Source organism: Gouania willdenowi, chromosome 22, assembly GCF_900634775.1.
Source record: "Gouania willdenowi chromosome 22, fGouWil2.1, whole genome shotgun sequence".
NCBI lineage: Eukaryota > Metazoa > Chordata > Actinopteri > Blenniiformes > Gobiesocidae > Gouania > Gouania willdenowi.
The window spans coordinates 13,501,032-13,526,893 of NC_041065.1; the positions used below are offsets into that span (position 1 = coordinate 13,501,032).

At 37.7% G+C, this 25,862-nt stretch overlaps 1 protein-coding gene and 1 long non-coding RNA gene across 2 annotated transcripts in view; both read left to right on the top strand.

Moving 5' to 3' along the window:
- The window catches only part of aqr (aquarius intron-binding spliceosomal factor), a 68,031-nt gene extending 50,930 nt beyond the window's left edge, over nt 1–17,101 (top strand). The window contains exons 32-36 of the mRNA XM_028438376.1: nt 2,467–2,637; nt 8,379–8,464; nt 12,309–12,483; nt 15,136–15,246; nt 16,662–17,101. Of these exons, the coding sequence (XP_028294177.1) occupies nt 2,467–2,637; nt 8,379–8,464; nt 12,309–12,483; nt 15,136–15,246; nt 16,662–16,973 (855 nt within the window). The 3' untranslated portion in view covers nt 16,974–17,101. The remainder of the gene's footprint in view (nt 1–2,466; nt 2,638–8,378; nt 8,465–12,308; nt 12,484–15,135; nt 15,247–16,661) is intronic.
- A 3,188-nt stretch (nt 17,102–20,289) lies between these two features.
- On the top strand, nt 20,290–25,201 carry LOC114455867 (uncharacterized). The gene is made up of 2 exons (XR_003672766.1): nt 20,290–20,460; nt 24,657–25,201. It is a non-coding gene; the product is annotated as an uncharacterized LOC114455867 (long non-coding RNA).
- The last annotated feature ends 661 nt before the right edge of the window (nt 25,202–25,862 follow it).

Genomic DNA, 25,862 nt, shown 5'->3' on the forward strand with positions numbered 1-25,862 from the left:
GGCCTTTATTTCCTCTCAGTCAGTTGTTATACAGAAGGTTATTCATTTTTAAATTTTAATGGTTGATCCATTAGTATGATATATTCATCACTGTGCTTCGTCTGCAGCAAACAGTCGCTGCCCAGCACAGAGCAGAGAGCAGAGTATCTCTGTCCTTCACACCAGGAGCTGGGTTATGTTTCATTGACATTGCTGAGACGCCCAGACTGTGTTTGGGAGAGGGACAGGGAGGATGCGGATGTTTACTTTGTCACCGCAGCAGCTCTGTAGACTGTAGGTGTCACATATTACAGTGTGATGAAAGTTTTTGTCATCTACACATAAAATCAGTGGAAACAAGGTTTTGTTTTTTTAAAGGAGGATTGAAAGTAGCCCCAGAGGTTTTTTATTACAAAGTCAACTGCATCTATTGATTGTGATGATGTAGATTTTAATCACATAGCTTTACTGACAGCCGTGTACGAATGCACACTTCCCCAAAGCTTCTTATTGTTCCTACATCCACACCTTGTGCACTCCTCATGGCAGCAGGTCACATCAACATCAACCCCCTTTTGGCTGTTTCCATTTGCAGGCTCCTCCGGGGAATTGCCAGCACTGCTTACTTTGTCTGAGGCCCGCACACACTCAATCACACACACATACACACACACATGCACACTTTCCAAGCAATCAGAGGGGATGGATTTGACGTTGGAAGAGGAATAGTATCCAGTGTACACTCAATACATGCACAGCTGAACAAACACCACCACAATCAGTACTTAGCAATAAATCAGGCAGTGTGTTCCCATTCTACACATAAACCCATGAGGGCATGTGCACAGCCAACCCACTGCACAAAGGTCCGCCTCATTTGCTAAAGCACTTTCCATTTAGACTTGGAGCGTAGTGATAGCACTTTACCGTTGTCAAATGGCAGATAAAATAAAGATAGCTTTAAATCTTTATTATTTGTTTGAAAATGCCTGTCTTGACCTTTTTGCTTGTTAGTTTTAAATTATTATTTTGCTACACAAGCCACTTTTGAAATGGCGTAAGAGCAGTTGTCCTGGTGGGTGTTACTCACATTTGATCTTTTATTTACAATGTGTTTCATTCACACTGCACTTTGTGTTTGTCTTTTTTCCTAATTCTGTGAAGCTTCAGCCTTTTTACTTGAACTCAACGAGGCTGCGAGACCCTAACCTTGTTGTTACGGTTACCGACTTTACTTTGGGGTTCTGGTATTCAGTTTTATAGTAAACATAAACACAATGTATCCAAAGCTGGAAATTGTAACCAGCTCTCTACTAAAATAGTGTCCCAGTGCAAATATAAACATGTTATATTAGGGTGAGGCTAAGGACTCGGAGAGAAATCACTTTGTATTTGTAGAGTTTACACAGAAAGTGATTGGAAGGGAGTGTACCCTTAACACAGGGTATGGTGAGTGTGTTTGTGTGTTTGTACGTTTAGTTTATAGTGTTTTATCTGCATGTTTATGGCTCCCCATGAGACGTCTTTTCTTTCTTGTGTTTTGCAGCCACACTGTAAGGAGACCTCATTAGTGTTAATAAAAATAACAAGACCTTTCCATTGAATTTAAAATAATCAAGGATTTCTTTTTTTTTTTGCCTGAAGTTGAGGGTAATTATTACTACAGGCCTTCATTGTGTCATTGAATGCAAATTAGTCAAAAGTATCACTATTGAGTTTTAAATATTGATACAGCAAGGAGCTCATGAGCAACATTTTTATTCTCGCAAATTATTTATTTTGTAAAATTTAGTCATTTTAAAAAAAGATCTTGCTCTCACCTTATGGAGGTTGGATGTTCAGGAAAGGGAACAGATGCTGTCATTGATTTGATGTGTTGACTCCAGGGCAGCTGGACGAGGACGGGTTGTTGGTTGCATGAATTAACACTTTAAAGCAAGGCTGCTTTCCTTGTTTAATTGATGCTTGATTAATAATGCACGTCGCTGTTTTTATTTTTATTTTTGTGTTAGCGTGTGTGAAAGGCAGGGTTAGACCGAGAGCCATGATGCTCCAGCCAGTGAATTTTGTGATTGCGCGTGATTTTTTCCCCCCACAATTAAAGTAGAAATGAGAATTATTTATTGTTTGTCTATTAAAGTAGTTTGTTGTGAGACCATTCTGGCTTCCGTCAGTCTGCCCCAAGGCAGCTGTGGCTACAATAGTAGCTTACCACCACTAAGTGTGGAGTGAAAGAATAATCCCTTTATTCAGTAAAGCGACTATGAGTTCCCAAAAAAGCACTATATGAAATTGATGTATTATTATTATTATTATTACCAGAAACCTTTGACAGTGCAGCAAATGGTTGTAAATCTAGTCAGAATACATTTCTTCACATAGTAGTCTATCCTAATCTTATTGATAATTTTTAACTACCAAAATGATGCAGTTTAGTTGAATCTTTATTTAACCGGTCCTGATCATAACAATGTCTTCTCTGTGCAGAATCTGGCCGAGGCAGAGTATTCTGTTGCTCTGTTCATGTACATGCGTCTGTTGGGCTACCCTGCTGACCGCGTCAGTATCCTCACAACCTACAACGGACAGAAGCACCTGATCCGAGATGTGATCAACCAGCGTTGTGCAGGGAATCCATTCTTTGGACAGCCTAACAAGGTAAGATGAGTTTAAAGACTGGGATCTAATTCTAACTCACAAATCAGCAGATAAATAGCATGCACATGTATTGTACTCGTTCTATTTATAGGTCTTAATATGATGTCACCTGAAATAATCTCTTGGCAAGGGTTTCACACTCTCTACAGCTCATGTAACACTGAGACACCCCCTTATTCAGTATGCAGTATCACTTTTCTGGTGACACATTGCTTCTTCTTTCCCCCCCCCCCTTCCTGGTGAGGTTTTCACATCCCCAACAGACATGTTTTCACCTCATACATGTGTATAATCTGGTGGGAACATGCAATGCTCCCGTGACTTGTACATTAACAGCTTCCTCACACTTCTACATGTCAGATGGAGTCAGCGCACCAACCTTTTATTCTTAGTTGCTCCAAGGAGAACATTAAATTTAATTACATTTGATTTCTAACATCGGTATGGAAATAGTTAACATAACATGTTTTTGGATTGGGTGAGGAAGTTACGTACTCTTTAAACAAATAAAACAAAACAAAACAAAAAAAACATTGGAGAACATGCAAACTCCACTAGACTACATTGCTGTCCAAGTGTAAATTCATGATTTATATTTTCACATGTTTATTGTTGTAAAAGTCATCGATGTTAATATGTTTCCCAACTCTCTGAACCTTTGGTGTACAGCAGAGTTTCTCAAATGGGGGTACGTGTACCCCTAGAGGTACGCGATAGCACAACAGGGGGTACTAGAGAGAGAGAGAGAGCAAAATTAACAAATAAAGTGTCAGTCTTTGTTTCAATACAGGTGTGATATGACCAGAAATGATCAAAACTATAGAAATAAATCTGTTCATGAGTCACTAAATCAGTGTTTTTCAACCTTGGGGTCGTTACTGCATGTGGGGTTGCCTGGAGTTTAAATTACATTTCTTAAAAAATGTAATGATTTTTTTTATTTTTTATTTATTCAGTTTATTTCCGACATGGTTGCATTCACAGAAGTTTTGTTATTCCATAGAATTTTAATTCTTCTTCTTTTTTTATTTTTATAAAACAAACACTTTCACTTTGTTAAATATAAATCTAGTTCAACTAAAATGCAGTAAAAAAAATAAAAAAATAAATCTGAGCTCAAACATGATCAAAGACTAATTCTAGAAAAAAAATGTCTTTGGAGTCACTAAAAATCTTGATATCAAAATGGGGTCACTATGCAAAGAAGGTTGGGAACCACTGCACTAAATTCTGTTTCTTTTACATCTATCTATAAAGCAAGGAATCTATGTCTGTCTGTCTGTGTGTGTGTGTGTGATTCAGAATTAAATTTACATTAGGAATTAAGTGTTTACAAGGTCAGTTTAAAGAGGATTTAACTTTTATTTTGAATTAAAGAGGAATTAAAGCTCTTATATAAATGTGAGTGTTCCAGGCATAACTTCATGCTGGTGTGTTGTTTTTTCCCAATTTATTCATTTAAATATATGAAAACTCAGTAGTTATCACTCTACACATTTCACAACAAACCTAAATGTCCCTGACCTCCCACCTTCAAACACGACCTCATTTGGCCATGTATGAAAAAGTTACTGAATTTCCCACTTTTCTATAGCATAACATACTGCCTATGGGCACTGCACTATTCTTTAAAATGTGAGTTATCACTCATTCTTTCCATCATAAATGCTCTATAGTTGTTTTTAAATAGTTTTCTCAGTAAAATGTTGTAGTCAGTCAAAGGGGGTACTTGGATTCAGAAATAAGAAAAAGGAGGTACTTGAGCCAAAAAAGTTTAAGAATCGCTGGCGTACAACATTGTAACACTTGCTTTGTCAAACCTTTCGCTGCTCTGACAGGCAACTACAAATTGTGCTTACTTGGGAAAAATGCCTTGCAGCGTTAAGCCCCAACATGTCAGTCAGTCAGAGTGCTCATGGCCTTAGTCAGTATGCATGTCCAGGAAAGAAAAGAAAAAAACAGTGACAGCAGCAGTGACAGGTTGTGAGATTCGCTGAGATGAATGATAACCAGAGAGGAGGTGGCACAAATAAATGAGGAGCTCGTTTGGTTTAAAAAAAAAAATGCTTAGCGGCTGAAAGGTCATGTGCTGAGCACGGGGTCCTCAGACTGTCTGACAGTGTGTCACTGTTGTTAGAACCCAGGAAATGTCAACAGCCATTTTACTTTACTGTGAAGGCTTTAATGAAACGCAGAAGAGTATGAAAGCCAGTTAACACCAGTCACCAGCTCCAGGCATTCTCCTCAATCTCACCCATGGAAGATAAATCAAATATGACCTCCTCTGTATTACCATATAATATATGTTTCATAAATTTCAGAGTGTAATGCGTCACTATTGTTTCATTACATCTATTAAAATGTATTTCTCCTCTCCTCTGTGTACCTCTCACAACACTGGTATCGACACGCCCACTCACGCTCAGAGAGAGCGCGTTGCCGACTTTACGATAAAAAAAAACCCCAACATAAACAACAACAGATAAAATTATTAATGGACGGCCAGAGGTTAAAGAAAGGTTCGCCCCTCAAGTAAAAATCTCGGCAGTTTGTTAAATATGTTTGTATTTAAACTCATAAAATTTCTATTTTTAATGCATCAGATTAAAAAAATGTTCCATTGCAAAAATAAAATAAAAAATGAAAACAAATCAGGGTCAACTGTAGGAGTGTGACGATATCTCGATACGGAAATATATTGCAATATTTTTCCGTACGATCGATTGATATACTCCCGCTAAGTATCAAATTTTTTTTTTTTCTTTTCTGCTTTTTCACTAAAATGTCACTGTTTTCAGCACACTTGAAATCCTGCAACAGATGTTTTTGAAAAGCCACAATCAGTGGGACCCAATGCTGGATACTCAAACAGCCCTCGAGTCTTGTGAATAATTGCCTAATCTGCCAGTTTGACTCATGCACATTCCAGCCAGTATTTGCCATGAATAAGACCTAACAGGAGTGATGGAGTGGGTACCTCAGAAAGACAGACAAGATCTGTAGGTGTCAGGTGACCATTGGCTGTGAGACAGTGTGTTTCTGTCTTAATGACAGCAAAGAGGAGAATAAGAGAGATGGGTCTACTAGTTGCAGGAAACTTGTATGATGTACCTCATGGAGAAATATATGTGCTCTATCCACATTTATGCTTCAATGACATGACCTCTGTGATTATCTCCTTGGAAGATTTCTCATAAATAACTCAAGACCATGCAAAATGCTCCGCCTTGGGGAGATTGTCGATCTGGCTCCATTGTCACTGTCTGTGGGCTAAGAATACTTCCCTCTCTTAAGCACTCCTCTGCTAAACAAGGCTCCCTGTGTGTGGACATGTGCGTGCATGCATGCAAAGAAAGTTTGACTCAATCATTAAACATTGAACAGGCCACATCTCATGCTATTGTAAAAACCAGCATATTGTTGCCTGTGGTTATGCACCTGTTCTACATAGCAACAAGAAGGTATAAATAAGCACCTCATTAACTCTGTTACTCTTCTGTCAACATTTTCACACAAACGCTTTGCCGCAATTGTTTCTTCATATCTCAGCGAGGGGTTAGACACTGAGAGTTTCAGGTTCACTGAAAAGTGCATCTGTTAATAGGATTGCAACCACAGCTGCACAATCATTTATTTAGCATTTCAGTTCATATGGTGGTTGCTGTAGCCTCAGACCTCTGTGGCTTCTTGATGGTAGCAGATGTCCTATTGATTTGCCCTAGTGCATGGATCTGTAAAGGACAGGACAAACACTTTGTACATAGCCAAAGCTTTTTCCCCATGTGCTCCATGCAGGACTTTCTGATTAGAAGCAACTAGAAAAAGGTGTGGTTTGTTTAGTTTTTCTAAATGAAATTCTAGCTCTGGTTTTGGATGAAAGGCTCACTAAAACGATGATTTTTATCAAATATGTCTTGACGTTAAACATTTTTGTCAGATTAAATCATAGTGTATGCCTCATAGATCAATGAATCGAAGATAATTTACTCCAAAAAGAAAGGAAAACTCAAAGTTTGTTTTTTCATCTTCACCGTAAACATTCCATTTGTTGACATTTTCATGCATTGCATTGTGGGATGTGGAGTCCTATAGATTCATAGAAGTGTTTTTTTCTTCTTCATTCTTATCATGATTCCTTGTGTTTTTCACCAGACAAGGAGGACAGTGATTCACTCATTCACTCACACCTTTATTGTTCTAGTTTGTTCCCAGTATTCCCCGTGATAACAGAATGCAACTGCAACTCCACAACCCACAATGCAATGTGCAAAAATTTAAACAAATGAACCGGTTACGGTGGATATAACAACAAACTTTAAAGTGGCAATTTTGACCTTTTTTTTCTTTTTGGAGTAAATGATGTTTGATGGAGAACACTTTGATTTTATCTAATACAATAATACCATGGGTAGCAGTTTTAAACAAAAACTCAGGACAGAATCCATAAGTTTATGATTAACACCTTGCCCTGGCAACAAGTGGCCCATTATCCTGTTGGGCTCAACCAAAATATGAAAACAAACATTATACAGTGCTCACACAGCACTGTATAATCTTAATACAACTTGCCAAATGAAAAGTGTAATGAAAGACCCCTTTCATGACTATTCAATATATATTAGGGGTGTGCATTGCCATGAATCTATCGATTCAATACGATTCACGATTTGCATGTCACAATACGATATATCCCAATACTAAACAATACGATATACAGTACATAGCGATATAAATTGTACCTTTACATTTAAGTACAAAATGGTATGAATCACAATTAATTTAATTCTTTCAAGAATTAAATGAGTAAATAAATGATAACTAACTAAAGTACAAATTGCAAAAACAAGTAGTTTATTAAACAGTCAATCTATATTTTTCCTAGAATAGATTAGGATTCTGTTCAGTTCTTAAATTCTTAAAAAAAAAAAAAAAAAAAGTAATCACATGTTTTATGAAAATAAAGTGCAATCAACTTCCAAACTAAAATGCATTGAGGAGTGATGTAGTTTAACAAAGTCCGATATGGTTCACTGACACCTAGTTACTGGGCGTTTACGTGTTTTTGTTAAAAGACATGATTTAAAAAATCTGATTTGGACATTTTTGGATCAATACGACAATCACGCTGTGAAATATCACAATATATTGCCAAATAATTTTATTTCTTACACCCTTTGTATATAGGGATTACTTTTCTTTAGAGCTGGTTATCTGGTTTTAAATGACATTGTCGAATTTAGTCATAATGTTGAAGCAACAGCAATTTCAAAGCCGAAAACATAGAGGAATGATTCTACTTCTCAGTAAGACAACATTTCCTCGGCGTAAGAGAAAATGGGCTGGCATGAGTTTTCTCAGGGGTAATAAATCAAAGACAGCCTTTACTCCTCGGTTTTCTTCCCCTAAAGTAATCTCTCCTTGGGTCTAGCAGGTAGCATCTAGAATGTTAACCCTGATCCTCAAAGGCCCAGGTGTGAGAGGAGTGGTAGTAAATGCCTTCTAAGCCATATTAGCCCTGCTGGCAGTGGCTGCCCGTGTGGCTCACAGCGACAACAGCAGCAACAAAACCAACAGCACTCGTCTCCATCCTCTTTAAAAAACTAACTGTAAAGGGTCAGCGAGGAAAAGCAGCTTCACTAGAGTGTATAAACATAAATAAATCCAAGCTTAGTTAGCGCATCTATTTGCAGGCATTTTGTGTGATGTTTGGATGAGTGACAAACTTTTTTGTGTCTGTACAGGTTACAACTGTGGACAGATTCCAGGGTCAGCAGAATGACTACATCATCCTCTCACTGGTGCGCACCAAAGCTGTGGGACACCTCAGGTAATTACTTCAGTGCTTGCCAAGCAGGAAAAAAAAAAGAACAGGATCCAAAATAACCCCAGAGTCCCTGCAGATTTCCCTCCCTAGAAGAATACTTCAGTAATATGAACCACGCTTTAGATAAACAGGCCACAGGGAGACAGCACAGCAGGATTGTCAACATTTGACTCTCATGAGCCCTCACGAGGCTTAGCTTCTTCTTTTTTTTTTTCTCTCTGTCATGTGTAACCACTGAACAAACAAAACTATGGTTTTGCTGTGATGGTCTTTTTTAGCGTAATGATGATACAGGAAGGAGAAAGTTACTTCTTTCTGAAAAACTATTTTAAAGTATGTTGTTGTCAGTGAGTGCCGTGATTTAGAAAGAGTTCTGTTAGTTTTATATTAACTTGATGTCCCAAATTTAGTTTATTCGTGTCTTTCTACTACTGTCTGTCCGCTCACAATCATTCAAAACACTGCATGGTTCAATATATTTGTAATTACAGTAAGTCAGCTTGAAACTGTCTCCAAACAGTATGATTATTAGTTGTACATGTTCCAGCTTTAAACAATAATTTTGAATTTAAGTAAGAAAACTTAATTTATTTAATGCTTTTCACAGACATATAGTCACAAATTGCTACACAAAAAAAGACACATTCAAATACAAGAAAATACAATAAATATCTGCAGGTCTGACTGAGTTGGTGAGGCTTTCTGAAAAAAGTAGGTCTTTAAGCGCTTTTTAAAAGAATCTACAGAGTCCAAGGAACAAAGGGAGAGAGGAAGCTCGTTCCAGAGTCGGAGCGAGACAACTTTAAATAAAGAATCAGCCTGTCAGTCCTAGCCTGCTCTGGGAGAACCTGTAAACTCCACAAAGAGTGTGGTTTAAAAAAAAAAAGGTGACCTTTGATTTGTGAGGCAGATCAGGAATCTAAAAAACTCTGATATAAGCAGTCCATTCCATACTCCGCTCCACCACTTGTAATCAGCAGCTGACAGAACTGAATACTAACAGTAAAAAAAAAAGTGAATTGCACTTTAAAAGTATGAAATGTTTTTATTAGTTTGTCTTATTTTTCAGGGTATTCTAAACTATTTCTTATTTATTTTATTTGTATTCAATCGCAAAGTATTCTTGTGTTTAAGGTTAAAATATATGTAACCCTCAGGTTAATACTAAATGGGTCATTTTTTCTCATTTCAACTGTTGCTGACTAATGTTGTTCCTTTTTCGGTAACTTCACTTGATCAAGGCTTTTCTAACATTCTACACTACAAAATTAGTAATAAAGATGTGTATGATTCATGCTGATATCAGGTTGCATGATATTGTATAGGCCAATACTTGAAGCTGGAACATTGTAACCGTATCGGAAGTGAAAAAATTGGATCACGAAACTCGTATTTAAAAAACTCGAGACACTGTTTCCTATGGAAGTGGATTAGGGCCAATTTTGATGTAGAAAATAATTTTGGACAAATCAAGAATAAAGTCGAAATTTTGAAAATGAACTTAAAATACAATATTGTAATAAAAGTCAAAGGTTTGTCAATAAAGTCAAATCTACGGAAGCTGACGAGGGCCAGTTTACAATTTGACAACAAATAGCAGAAGGTGGCCAACTACAAAATGCCGTGTATGGATGAATGTGTTAAACTATACTTTAAAGTTGGGTTTAATAACTAAGATTATTTCTCTTTTCACTCATAAACATGGCGTTGTAATCTCTTTAAAGACTTTGAAGAGGTTTTCTTAAAAACATAATCTGTTCAGAAGGAAGAAAGAGTCAAGTTTGGAAGAGGTGGATCATTCAGTCCCATCTGAGGAGTTGTACGGAAACAGATTAGGACCAGTTTTGATGGAGACTGTTGTCGTGTATGGTTGATTGGCCCTAATCCATTTCTATAGATTTGACTTTATTAGCAAACCTTCAACTTCTATCACTATATTGTATTTTGAGGTTTTTTTTTTAATTTTGAATTTAATGTTGTCATTTCGACATTTTGATTTTGTTCTTGATTTGCCCAAATTTATTTTCTCCATCAAAATTGTTCCTTATCCTCTTCCGTAGTTTTCCTATAAAGCTTGGGCAGATCGTCAGTCCATCACATGGATGAACAGTGACAGACAATTGCAAGAACATACCGGTACATGTTCAGTCCTTACATTCATGTTTAATTTTTGGACGATGGTCGAAAACGAAGAAGAGCGCCAACAATCTGTAGCAAGCCCATGATGGGATAGCAGCTAACACTGACATCCAGCTGCAAAAGAAACGCCATAAAACACAATTGTCTGATTGTGTGTTTGTGGTTCTGAGGTGACGGCTCCTCAGAGGGAATGATCAGCTCCATGGTTGAAAACAAAGAGCATAATGGGCCATTACTGTGTTTTCCTCACACTGGGGTCACGGCATGGTGGTGTACCGCTGACTTTTTCCTCACAATTCTCCCCGACACTTCCTGGGTGCTACTTCTCTCCTCGTGGCTTTCTGCTGTCGTGACAACCACAGGGGACGCAGCTGACCATGTGATGAGCTGACCCACGCTCTGACAGGGGAAGCATTCCTGCTGATGCACGCACACACACGCACATGCGGGAGCACACTCTGACAGAGAAGCAGAGATCCTGACACACTCTGACACACGCGCGCGCACACACACACACACACACACACACAGTCCACTTCACCCTGTCATGTCACTGAACAGCCCAGGTGGGCGTCTCTCAGTCGTGCCATGTCCACGGGCTCATATGCTCCATGATTGGCTAATCTTCTGTGCAGCTTGTTTCTTATTGGTGCAAGCTGTCGTAGTCTTTCTCAGGAGAACAATACTGTTGCAATTTAAATGCTGTTTTTCCCATTGAGGTAAAATCTGAATGACTCCCTCATATTAAAACCCAACGGTTTGTTTTGAAAATCTCCCCTCGTTCCTCCTACAGTCATGGAACTCATTATCCATATTGCAAGAATTAATCCTCTTAATCTCACGGAGTGCTCAGGTAGACTCCATAGCCCATATTTTGGGCTTATCATCAATGTGTTTATTCTACGATTGTGTTCCATCCTCTCCTACACAAAACAAAGGCTGTTGTCAACACTGCCAGAGCTGCTCAGGAACGCCAAAAGACGTTTTCATCCACACATTCAGTGTGTTGCTCTACACTCACTGAGCCAAGGCGCTCAATCATCACTCATCAGCTAAAGAATGGCATTCCTGACTGTTGAAATCTGATTAAAGAGTCAGCACATTTTGATTGTTGACCTTAGAACTTGTTATTTTATTTGTGATTTACAAAGAGTCGCCCTTTATCTTCTGCTCATGTTTTTTGGTTGCTCTTTTAGCATATGGTTATAATGAAATGTGTATTTTCTAAACATTTCACTCGACTCGTTTATCTTGGGGTATATAAACCTTGAGCAGCCTACACAGTGGAGCCAACCTGCGAACGCCCGAGCTTGTTAAACCAAGGCGTTCTAAGATAAATGGCTGCTCTCTTTAAGCTCTTAATTCTACTGCATCATGGAATTCAAAAGTAACCTATCCACCTTTTTAGGTCCCCTCGCTCTCTTTGTGTGCTGTGCTCATCCCTGCCCTTTGCCATCCATTCTTTTCTTTCTCTTACAGCGTCTATATTTGTCCCTTTCACTGCGTAACCCTCCCTAAACCTCACTCCTCCTCACCCTCAGTGCTTCCATTCTCATCCTGTCATTTTACTTCTCGTCTTTGTTTCACCTGACAATTCCACGCTTCTCCCTCTTCACCCTCGCACTTGTTTTTTCACGTCTGTGTTGTGTGTGAAACCAAATTTTCAGCTCTCATATTTTCTTCTCTCCCCCCCCGTATCACCCCACAGGGACGTGAGACGTCTGGTTGTAGCCATGTCCAGAGCCAGGCTCGGTCTGTACATCTTCGCCCGCGTGTCGCTGTTCCAGAACTGCTTCGAGCTGACGCCTGCCTTCAACCAGCTCACAGCCCGGCCACTGCAGCTGCACATCAGACCACACGAGTACTACAACCAGGAGCAGCCTGTATGCATGCACGCGCACACACACACACACACACACACACACATGCACGTTATTGTCCTGGTGCTGCTACCTCCTGATCATCAGTGTAATAATAAAAAACTAAAAGATTAAAGGTTTTAAGTTGAGCAGTACACATAATTTAGTGCTGTTGTATCAGGGTGTAAATAGTGCAAACAGAGCCTGACCAAGTATGTCATTAACAACATGCTGCAACTACACAGCCATGTTCTTTTAACTGTTCATAAACTTTATCTTCCACAAATTGAAAATAGAGCTAAAATGTACTCCTCCTCTTCTTTGGTTCTGTCAGGCTAGATGTAGCAAAGGCACATTACTGCCCCCACAGGTCACAAATAGTAGTTTGGATAGCTCACAAAAAAATTAAAATCTTGCAAGACAGATTTTTAACGCAATGAGAAATCTTGTTGAGTTTAATCTCGCGAGATCTCGTTGCATGAGATCTCATCACACCCCTACTGTTGTGTGATTGATGCTATTGACTCCATAGCAAAGCTAGTAACTGATAAACACATTGTAGGCTTCATAAATCAATAAATTGAAGGTATTTCTTCTTCTATAAAAAAAAAGGGGAGAATTTGCCCACAAATATCAAAGGATGAATGACTCCTTTACTATCTGTTGAGAAATGATCATGTAACTTAAACTTCGGAAAGATTTTCCACGTTGCATTGTGAGATATTAGTTCCTTAGGATGTTCAAAGTTATGTTTCTGCTGAACTTCAACTTTTCTTTTTTTTTTTTACTTAATTCTTTTGGTTCTTTGCCAGACAATGGCTATGGCTGTGTTTGAAATGGTACCCATCGTACTATGAGCTACAAACTCAATGAGTATATACTTAGTATGATTAGGACGATGACTGTTCCCACTGAAGTATACTTAGAAGTTTTTGTTTTGAAAAGGGGATGTTTGACTTTTAGCTTGAAGCCAGTCCCAGGACGATTTTTTTGTTCCATTCACAATGCATCATGGGACGGTTGAGTATGACTAGTGTGCCCACCTTGCATACATCATAAATGTCCTGATATAGTATACATCCGGGTACTGTATTTCTCACATACCTAATCTTCTCATACTATTTAATGTGAACGAACTACATACTCTTTTTGATGTCAGACTTAGTATGAATAGTACGTTACTATGACATTTCGAACAAAGTCATTGATTCGCTCTCTTGTTTTCATGCTTTACGTCTCAGAAAGTCTTTACTGCCCATGGCTCTGCCTCTTATTTTAAAGTGAATCTTTATTCTTTGTGTCCCTTACTGGTCCCAACCTGTTTGCAACCGACTGCAGAGGCCATCGGTAAAGCATGGGAATGCCAGGCCTAGCTCTATTTAACCTCTGAAGGTCAGGAGTCAAAGCTAACACCCTCCCCTGATTGCGCCTCGCCAAAAGGAGACAACAATTGCCTGGTCATTGTGTCACAGTGATGAGCACGCGTGGAAACAGGGCCGTCTAAAATAGCCGATAGCTGCTGACACTTCATCTGACCATGGAGTGCTCATGGCTGGGGGGGACAGCTCTTTTGGGGTCACAGATGTAGCCCCTGTTTCACACATCCCCCAGTGAAGAAGCTTTTAGTGCTGGCATGAGGATGCAGCTTTAGCACCGTTTGAAGGGAAGTCATTTTTTATCATTAGAGTTACAGTGTATTTACTTTTTTTTTTTTGCACAGTCAACTTTTACAGTTTTAAACACCTTTCTCATTGACACATTGTCCTCCAGACCTATCAACATCTCCTTTATTATAGAAGGAAACCTCCAAGCATAATAACCCTGCACATCCAATGATAATTAAGTCATACATAAAATACTCAAGGTCATACAAGTACAAGTAAAACGTAGCTCAAATAATAGTACTCAAAGTAAAGGTTACTAGTTACTTTCACCCCCCACGTTTATTTTTGGTAACAAATCTCATGTACTGTATAAACTTAAAAAGGAAGAGACCAAATTTTTCACGACTGAAACGTAATTTACTTTCCACAAAATCTTATATGTATAAAATATTATTTTTGTCAAAATTGTAAAAATGAAATTAAAGATAAAATAACACCAATGAATTCAATTTATTTATTTTTTTAAATTCTCAGGCTCTAAGTATAGCTAAATGTATGAACTCTAAAACAGTGCCATGCCAAATGTGCCATGTGGGTAACAACAGAATGGGTAGAAACCACAACCTGAACCTGAAAGTGCCAAATAGCACTAGTAAAGCACTAGTTTTTGTAGTTTCAGAATGTCTGTTGATCATTTTAAAACAATGAATAATAATTTACTCAGTGACTGTTGGGTGGAGAAATGTAACAAATCAGTTTTTCTTTAAAACGTACTTAAGTGCACGTAAAATTGCTGATTTATAAATATACTCAAAAAAGTACAAGTACCAATAAAAGCAACTCAATTACAGTAACGTGAGTATTGAGTACTGCTAGTTTGCTGAAAGGAAGAATATTCCTCCTAATAATAAGCAGTTATTAGTGGGTAGTTACTTTCAGCTCATTCTGTCTCACATCAAAGCTTCACACGACTCAAAGAAGCAACACTAAGACAGATAAACCCGTCATTGTTATTCTGTCCACGTCATACGAAGCCTTCATAACTCTCCTTTCCTCTGATTCTGGCTTTCAGAGAGACGCCGTCAGACAGCCGGACCAAATCGTGAAGGACATGCCGGAGATGACCAACCTGGTGTATAACATGTACATGCACATGATGCAGACCTCCCAGAAGCACAGACAGGTAACAGTGTTTGCTGAGCTAAGCTTTCACACAAGCAGCAGAGCAGGTGCTGCACTAAATCTACTTTGTAAAGCACAACGTCATAAACTTTATGATACACGGGAGGCTGTGAAACTGGCAGCCCTGCTTGTGGATTTAAGATTAGTTTAAGGGATAACGCTCACGCTAAAAGACGGATTCATTTTTTTTTTTGGATGCTACTTAGACTGTCGCTCTGTGGTTTTATTAAATTGTATTTAATGATAATGACTTATTGTCTGTATGTATTTAACACACACACATTTAACCCAATAATAATTATTCTAAATAAATTTAGTCAAAATAAATGGTGCCATTAAAAAAAATTGTCTAGTGTTTCTAATAAGTTTAAAGCTAGGGATGTCAAACTTATTTTATATCAGGGGCCAAATATAGACCAGTTTGATCTCAAGTGGGCCGTAGAATTTAGGTGGGAGTAAAAAGAAAAATTTTCACGTCATTGTGCCCTAGTTTATAATATTGGTTTAATTAACTTTTTTTACATTTTTGTGTAATTTAGAGGCATTTTCTGGAATTGGTTGTGAGAAATTGCAAGATTTGTGTAAAAATTGCAATTAAAAATGACTGCGTTCATGTGATATAAACAATGGAAAACTAAAATATTGTGGAGTTTCATTAAATTGGTGAATTTGAGATATATACAACTGAAATATTTGGTAATTTACACATTAATTCATGTTTTCTCTGTCATTTTTACTTTCTTCTGCGGGCCGAATTGGATGCTCTAAAGGGCCAGATTTGGCCCCCGGGCCTTGTGTTTCACACAGGTGTGGTTTAAAGATCTAAGGAGTGAATCTTTTGATTTATTGGCACTTTTATTTCATCTACACATTTTAATTTTGGTGGGAAACTGGAACCAAACAGCTTAAGCCAGTTTTTTTTTTCAATTTTGGGGTCGTGACCCCATGAGGGGCCGCCTGGAATATAAATGGGGTCGCCTTAAACGTTTAGTGATTGATTAAAAAAAACAATACTGATTACAATCTTTATTATTATTATGAAATTCTTCTTCTTAAATGATGTTTCAAATTTAAGCACAACACGATCTTAAACAACTGTATTCTAAACTTTCACTTTCTTAAATATAAATCTAGTTCAAATAAAATGCAGCATCTGTTTTCTTAACACTGTAACAAACATGATCAAAAACTAATTCTAGAAAAGAAAATTGTCATATCAAAATGGGGTCACGATCCAAAAAATGTTGTGAACCACTGGCTTAAACTCTGAAATGAATCACACAGTTGAAGTGTTGTAGATTAATTATAAAGATCTAAACCCAGTGATAATCTATCTTTTATGTTTTTATGGTATAATGTTATAATTAAAAACAGTATGGATTATTTTTGTTTTCTTGTCTGTTTCTGGCTCTGCAGCAGAAGCAGCAGCAGCAGGCTCTGGCCCCGCCCCCAAAGCAGAGTGAGAAAGAAGCAGTGGCTGAAAAAGCTCCCGCCACCTCTGAGAAAGCAGCTGTAGCAGAAGAAGAAGAAAAAGAAACCCCCATGGAGCAGGAAACCCTAGAGGGAGACAAAAGCTCAGAGGCAAAGGCAGAGGACACCAACACCAGTGAAAAGAACCAAGAACCAGAGGAACCCACCAAGATGCCCGAGCACCCGGGCAGGGACAGCGACAGTGAGGAAGAGGAAAAGGAAGAGGAAGAGGACGCCACAGAGGAGAAAAAGAAGTAGACAAACCACCACTGGACTGTTTTCAATTAGTCTCGTTCAAGATGTTTTCTGCTTAAATTACTTTCTGGTTAAAAAGTGTTTTTGTATTTGCTACCGTTCATATTTTGATTAAAAAAAACACGAATAAAGACTTTGATTTCTTGAGTTCCTCCAGTCCACACACCAGAGTTGGGATCAGTTTTTCAATTACAACTCAATTACTATTACGTTGACCGGCATTTTTTTTTACCATTAAAATTACAATTATGTTTTCCCTGAAAGTCAATTACAATTACATTCTCAATTATTAATGTTCAGTTACAATTAATCGCAATTACTGAGCCTTTATTAAATGAAACGTAACCTTCCTCTTGTATTAGCCTTCTGTTAGCATCTCTTATGATAACAGCTCAGTTTTGACCCATGTCTTAAAGGTGCAGTCTGCGACTTTCAGATGGCGCTACAGTCCCGGGAAAGGGGCGGGGCCTGTGAGCAACAGCTGTCAGACAGCCAATCAAACACAATCCTGGCTCTGATTGGTTCTTTTTACTCGGTCGCGGTGCATTCTACCAATCTGCCAAAGGCAGCAGGAAGACTCGATGAGCCTTTTTTTTCACACAAACTACTAGTTTGATGTAAAGCTGTCCTTACGTCACAGCTTAAGCAAATATGACACAAAGTCACTTTTCTAAGAGTTGCAGACTGCACCTTTAAATCAGCTCTAAAATACACTAAAAAAATCATTATCTCATTTGTTTTTCATCTCTTGGTTTCCTCGTTAGGCTTTCTTATCAATGAAAGTATTGGTATTAATGTTTTTGGTGTGGGGGTCTGTGCCTTTTTTAAAATGAAAAAATGATTCTCAGGAGAAGTGACAGGTAGAGGGAAACGTATTCAATAATTGTGAACGACATATGAGTATGCCATAGATCTATAACATGCTTCCACAGGTTTGTGTTTAATTACATTGTAAATGACAGTTTTTATAGAATTACATCATACTTGTTGTTCATTACCAATTATACAAATTGCCACACACACATACTGCTCCTCCGTCTCACACACCCTCTGATGAATGTGTCGAGTCAACATGTTTAATCCATAGAGAAACCTCTGTCACGATATACAGTACTTCCATACATTCATCTGCTTTAAGCACAGCTCACATCTGATTGGCTCAGCCTGTACAAGCTGCAACTAAGCTGCATTTGTAGGTCACTCCCTTCACAGGAGGGCTTGTGTTGTGTGCAGGCAGGGCGGTATTTCACTTTGCCCTCAGCAAGCACATACATCTTCTGCCATTCATTGTGTAAAGGGCGGGAACGGTGTGGCCTGTTGAGCCCTTAGTGTCAGCGATGGGTTTGGAACTCAAAATATACCCATCATATGAGCCTGAGAGAGCACAACAGCTGCTTTCATCCACATCAAATATTACGAGTGAGACGCAGAAGATTTACAGTTCACTTTCACGGCAACTTAAGCTCAAGTATTTTGGGAATATTAAAAAATAAATAATTTTAATATCAATTATTGGAACTATCTAGAAATTGAGAGTAACTTAAATAAATTATCCTGATACTTTAGACTAGGGGTTCTCAACCTTGAGGGCAGGACACCATTTGGGGTCGCCAGATACCTTTAAGAAACCCATTTTTGCTTATTTTTACTCATTTTTCTGCAACTACACCAAATTTGCCATATTTTAACCTGTTTTCATGCCATATTTTTGCTCCTTTTAAGGAATTTTTGCTACATTTCTGCCACTTTTTCTACTTTCAAGCCATTTTTGTCGCTTATAAACTCTTTTCACGCCTAATGTTGCAAATTTTGACTCAATATTGTCACTTTTAACTTCTTTTCACCACTTTTTTGGACTTTTTGCTAATTTTACCACATTCTGAATTTGTCATGCCCATTATTTGCCAGTTTAAACTAATTGTTCTTACTTTTTTGTGCTACTTTTAAGCCAATCTTGACACTTTTTTTTACCACTTTTTCCTGTTTGTTTTTGGCCACTCTAATTTGCAACTTTATAAGCAATTTCTGTGCTTTATAAAATCCCATTCCACCAGTTTTGGTCACTTTCAACTCATTTTTATTTCTGATTAAACCAAAGATTTACATCTTTGAGATGACTATATACTATGGCGCTTTTAATAATAAACTTCGGCACTTATTAAGCCTTTCCACCACTTTTCTTACCTAACATCACATATGTTGACCCATTATTGTCACTTTCAACCTCTTTTCACCATATTTCATGCTTATTTTTGCCTATTTAACCACAATCACGATTAGTCATGCCCATTATTTGCCAGTTTAAACTAACAGATCCTACTTTTCTAAATCTTATTACCCCAAACCCCCAAATTTACACTTTGATCCCTTTTTACCCCTTTTTTTTTTTAATTTGCAACTTTTGACCAATTTCTGTACCATTTAACCACCTTTTCCACCATTTTTGGTCACTTTTAACCCCTTTAATTTCTGATTAAAATGATGATTTATGTCTTTAAGATGACTAAGTGCTGTAATGCAAATAATAATAAACTTCCTGTATAACAGTGGATATTTTTCAGATAAATAAATAAATGTGGTTATCACAGATTCATAGAACAATGGACCATCATTTTGCTGACTTTATGGATGGACCCCAAAAATCTCTCCCCTTTATTCCCCCTTATAGATGGCCCTGTCTACACGTTATTCAGTGTTCAACTACCTTCAGGTACTGTGAGGGTCCCCGGTTTTTGTCCACTGCTTTAGACAATGGTAAAATATAATTTCTAAACAATGTTTAACATCCTTGTTAAGGGCTAACTTTCAATTTTGAAAATGGGAAATTTCCAAATTTGAAAATTCCTGGAATTTTGTAACCCGAGTTGAAAAGTGATGTTGAATAAATGGATACGTATATTTCAGTTTGCATATGATAAAGTTATTTAAAGTTACTCCCAAATGCTCATTAATACCAATACATAATTCTCATGAAAAGTTTATATTTCTTATTATTCCCGAGCTTAAGTTCCAACGAAAATAAATGTTTTCTTTTGCAACCCTAGTTATCACCCAAATGTGGAGCGTTACAATGTTTTCAATGGTTAAGTCTGAAGAATGGATTCTGAGAAAAGACTAAAGTGTGAATTTTAAACCACTGGCAAGAATTGGAAAATCAAGCCAATAATGTCCTGCTCTATAATCTGCACCCAACCCAGCATTTCTAAAAGTTTAAACCTATCACTGGTTGCATCTCTCCAAACTCATGACACACAGTCACATGAATGTCTGGTATAATGACCTCCCCCTCCCAAGCCTTGAGTCACTGTTGTGTCTTCATCTGGCTGTGGTATACGTACCTTGTTGCAGTAAACTGGAGCTAACTGGTGGGAAGTGGCCCTCTGCTAACTCAAGTCATCTGTAAACGCTCAGGCACAGACTGGGCCAGTCGCTGAGAGCCAGAAGAAAAACAGCTGCTGATACTTCCTCCATCAGCTCTTCCTGACTGAAGGTGAACATGACTTTTATTCACAATCGTTGGATTCTTTTCTACTTTGTAGTCCTTGTATCTAACTTTTGAAATACTGCGTTTAGAAATGACTATTTGATTTGTATGATTTTGGTTGTTGCTTTGATAAAAGTAATTATTGGTGTTTTTACGACTGTTAGCATTTTAGTGGCAACATCCTACGAATAAATATGTTTCAAACATTTGATATATTGGCTGGTAATCTAGGAAAATGTTCAGGGCAGCTATAGCAACAGATGTAGCTGACCTCCACATTTGTTTGTGTGGTTCTCAACCTTTTTTTTTGGCCCATGACCCCATTTTTATATCACAAATCTTTGGTGACCCCAGAGACATGGGGTTCTTCTTCTTCTTCTTCTTCTTCTTCTTCTTCTTCTTCTTCTTCTTCTTTTTCTTTTTCTTTTTCTTTTTCTTTTTCTTTTTCTTCTTCTTTTTCTTTTTCTTTTTCTTCTTCTTCTTCTGTACACTTGTTAAAATCACTACTCCTCTGTCATTCATGTACAAATCGGGCTGAAATTTGGTAGTTATAATCTATGGATATGTACGCATCGACGCTCACAGCCCAATTTTTTAATTTGGGGCCCCAAAAGAAAAAAAAAACGAAAGTCGCTTTCTCATTTATTTGCGAGTCAAATATCACGATGGTTGGTGGTACTAAATCATTGGCACATACCAATAAATCAATGAGGCCCATTACCCCTTAAGTGTCAAGGGGCGCCAGGGGAACTCGTTAGTTCTCGTTAGATCAGAATGCAGTTTAGTATGAATACTCTATGAATGATTATGATGAGATGCTCAAATCCCTTTTTTCTAAATGGGCCCCAGGGGCCCACCCCCCATTTCTGGTAATTTCTAAATTTATGGGAACATAGTGGTGTGATATATCATTTTAAAGCTAATTCAACGTAGATTACAATTATGCCACGCACAATTCCATTAGGGGCCCTTTTTTAAGCAATTTCCATTAAAGTCATTTTCTCATTTATTTGTGAGTCAAATATTGCGACAGTTGGTGGTACCGAATCATTGACACATACCAATATATGAATGGGGCCCATTACTCTGTATGTGCTACGAGGGCGCCAGGGGGCCTCCGGGGGCCCCATTCTTTAAATGACTACTCCTCCGTTAATGCTAATTGAATTGAGCTGTAATTTGACATGAATATTCTATGACTGGATGCCATGAGCCTCTCTGAAACCTTTTTAAAGGGGTACCCCTTTTTCGGTAATTTTTAAATTTATGCAAAATAGTCGCGTGATATATCGTTTCAAAGGCAATTCAACGTTGATTACAATTTTATGTTGCACAATTTCATTTGTTTTACTCGGTGGAACTGAGTAATTTTACTGAATTCTCAGGAACGTGATACGTGCATTTCAGCTTGGAGACATAGTTCATCAGAACTTGTTTCTCTTGAATTAGTTCTGTTTTTGATCATGTTTGTTATACTGTGTTACAAATACAGAGTAGCCATGAGATTAGTGCACATTACAAAGTGACAAGTCGCACCAGGTTAGATATTTTTAGGCCGGGCTACTGGACTCAAAACGAGACTCACTTTGTTCTTCTTCTTGTTCTTCTTGCTGTTGTGTACACTAGTTAAAATCGCTACTTATCTGTTATTCGTGAACGGATCGGGCTGAAATTTGGTAGGTATAATCTATGGATGTGTACGCATTGAGGCTCGGAGCCCCATTTTTGATTTGGGGCCCCAAAAGAAAAAAAAAAGCAAAAGTTGATTTGTCATTTATTTGCGAGTTAAATATTACGACGATTGGTGGTACTGAATCATTGGCACATACCAATATATAAATGCTCGTATGTGACATATTTTCTTTTCTTTTTTTCTTCTTTGTTTCATAATTATTCATCAAGATTAATACTATTAATCATTAAAAAAACAAAAATATAATTTTAATCAGTAATTTTGGATCAGCTACTAGACATTTCATGCGACCAAATTTTAATTCCAGGGGACCCCAGATGGGGTCACGACCCTAAGGTTGAAAAACAGTGGTCTAATGGGTTCTGATGGAACAAAATGATATTTACACCTTTTTTTTTTTTAAATTAATTTGTTTATTTGACATTGCTAAATCATAACCTACTATTATGATCTTATTATTTAAGTTATTTGAAATAATTTTTTTTAAAAAATGACAATTTAAAAGATCCCAAAAACATACAGTATATAAAAGGGATCCAGCAGAGAGTAAATGTCCCTAATGTAGTTGTTTAGTTTGTGTGGTTCATGTTGAGTGTGTCATTCATTGCCCAACTCTTTGTGACAGAGTTGTCATAACAGGAAGTTACACAGTGAAGACAGTGCGGCCCAGAGAGGGAGAGGATCTGACCACATGAGCTTTAAAACAGTTCAAACAGACTAAGGAAATAAGTGTGACAGCACACAGCACTTTCACACTCACTAAAGCCCAGCTCTCACTCTCTCAACTTTAAGGTTGGGCCTCGGGGAGTTTATTTCTGGTGGATTCTAGCTTTAAAAAAACACACACAAAAAAACATCAAATGGTACATTAAATACAGTGTCTTTATACTTTTGATACCTTATTCTGCTCTGAGTTGAGTTTTTAATGTTTTTATGTTGTGTACCTCTCCTTTGTTTTTATTGTGATGTTTATGGGCACCAATTGGACTCATTAAAATGCGTACATTTTAGTTTTTTTTTTTTGTTTTTTATCACAAAAGCTACAGTTTGACATTAATGCTTGTTGTCACCAATGTTATGCATGATCTCTGTTGATCTGCTGTTAGGGTGACTAATGAGCCAGTGTCGGGGCTTTGCATTTTTAAATTACAATTACCCACGTTCAGTTACAACGTAGTTACAATTATGGTGTCTGGCATTTTTTTCCAATTCAAATTACAATTAATATTTTCCCTAAGAAAGTCAATTACAATTACATTTTCACTTACTAAAGCTCAATTACAGTTAATCACACTTACTGAGCCTTTAACGTAACCTTCCTCTTGCGTTAGCTTTTTGTTAGCATCTATGGTAATAACGAGTCAGTTTTGACCCATGTCATAAATCAGCTCTAAAATACACTAAAACATACAGTATTTATCATCTAATTTGTTTCTTATCTCTTGGTTTCCGTGTTAAGCTTCCTTATCCCCCTAGATTTATATATATTTAAATGGTGACAGGTAGTGGGAAAAGTTAGAATTAGAATGTCTTTATTGTCATTATACAATTATACAATGAGATTATTTGGCACACAGCTAAAAAGAAAAAAACACCAGAAGAAGAATATAATTAAGTAACTCTAATTAAGGTATGATGGGTAAGTATGGTAGGAGTTATTTACAGGTAGCAGGGAATACATTATGAATAGATATTGCAGAATATAAAAATAAATATTTGCACAGTATGAAATGTAAACTATTGAAGAAATGAAAATATAATTATTGCACTGTATGAAATGTAAACTCTTGCAGGAATATGAAATATATTTATTGCACAGTATGAAATGTAAACTATTGCAGGAATATGAAATATAATTATTGCACTGTATGAAGTTGAACTGAAACATATTCCAATGTTTGTTAAGCCAAAGAACTGTAACATGATTCAACAGGTTTGTCTTTAATTAAATTGAAAATTAGAGTTTTTTTTTTAATAGAATTTCCATGTCAATTGCAATTACAAAGTCAATCATCTTAACTCAATTACAATTACAACAGATTTTTTCAAACTCACAATTACATTCAAATGAAGTCATAATTGTAATTAATTACCAAATACGCAATTTCAATTAGAATTGACCCCCAACCGTGATTGTGGGCGACGTGTTGAACATAAAGTCCAGCTGGTCTTTATTGCCTGAGGTTGTCAGCGTATTGTGCTTTATGAAGGCCACGCCCTAATCCTGAAGTACATCCAGATCATCAACAGGCCATGGTTCAATCTGATAATCTCCTATCATCACAGAAGAAGCACCGCACTAGTGCTTATCATATCAGACAGACAAACTAGGGCACAATAATGTTGAAAATACTCGCTTTCCCACATAAAATCTGTGGCCCTCTTGAGACCAAACTGCTTCGTATTTGGCCCCTATATGGTAATGCATGGAGGCTCCTGACTGCCCCCCATGACAATTTGTGTACCCCACTTTGGGAACCTAGGCTCTAACTCTACCTTTGTCCTCCAGAACAGGATGGCCAACTGTGGCTCCTTTTTCTGGTGCATCATTTGGCTGGTGGTGCTGCTATGCATCGGTTGGCCTCTCAGCATCACCTTGGGGGGTCTCTATGGCCTCATCAGCCCCCTCACCACCTGCCTGGGCCTGGACCGACTCTCTGACTTGCTACTGGAGGGAGCCAACATAGGCAGAACCTGTGTCAATAACATGAGACACTGCAAGCCTTTGTGTTAGCAACGATTCAGAGTAATCACGGCAATATTTCTATGAATGTCAAACAGCAGAAAACAATGCTCGACTGTTAATATCTGCTGACACTGCAAAACACTTGACCGTTGAAGTTCTAATGAATTAACCATGAGCGTCACTTTTTCTGTGTGTTTGTCAGAAAACAGAATAAACTTTGTGTCCGTGTCCTGACTTTGCCGTTCATTTCAGCATGACGCTGCACGCCGAAGATAAAAATGTAAACGGCAATTTAACAAAGGCAGCGCTTAGACATGTAAATAACTGTACATGAACTTATAATTCCATTAAAAGTGCTTTGAACTTGCCCTCTGTGGATGTTTGTTGAAGTATCTGAGCAATGGCCTCTAAAAGCAGGAAGAAAAAGAGAAACCTGACAACTGTGATAGCTGTAGTTACAGTTTTAGGCTTTAAATACTAATACATTAGATATATTCAGATGGTTTTTATTTGGAGTGATGTTCCTCGTTTTGAGTCAAGCAGAAGATGGGCATTGTTGACCCTCAGATTACGTGAAGGGTAGGTCATTTTCAAAATCTAGCATGATTTTTAGTATAGCATTCTCCGAGGGCTCTGCCTGTACCCCCTCCCCTCTGTGCTCCCTCTAAAGCCACGTCCTTCACTCACGTGCATGAGCACCGCTGCTCCAAAAGCAGACCTAAGCTTATCGCTTGTATTGTGTAAAAACTACATTGTCTCATGTCTCATTCAGTGGTAAGTAAACACTAAACTTTATCATTTATATATGTTAAAAACGTGACTAAATACTCAGTTTTAACTCTGTCACTGGTGACGCGCTTTGAGTGTGAGTTCGTGCACGCAAGGGGTCGAGAGCGAGCAGGGAGACAGAAAGACGTCATTGGTTAAAAAAAAAAACCAAACCGTCATTTTTTCATTGGTCAAATTTTTTTTACAGGCTTACAGCTGCTACAGATGACAGATTTTCTTTGTTCTTTTTTCAGAGCACAT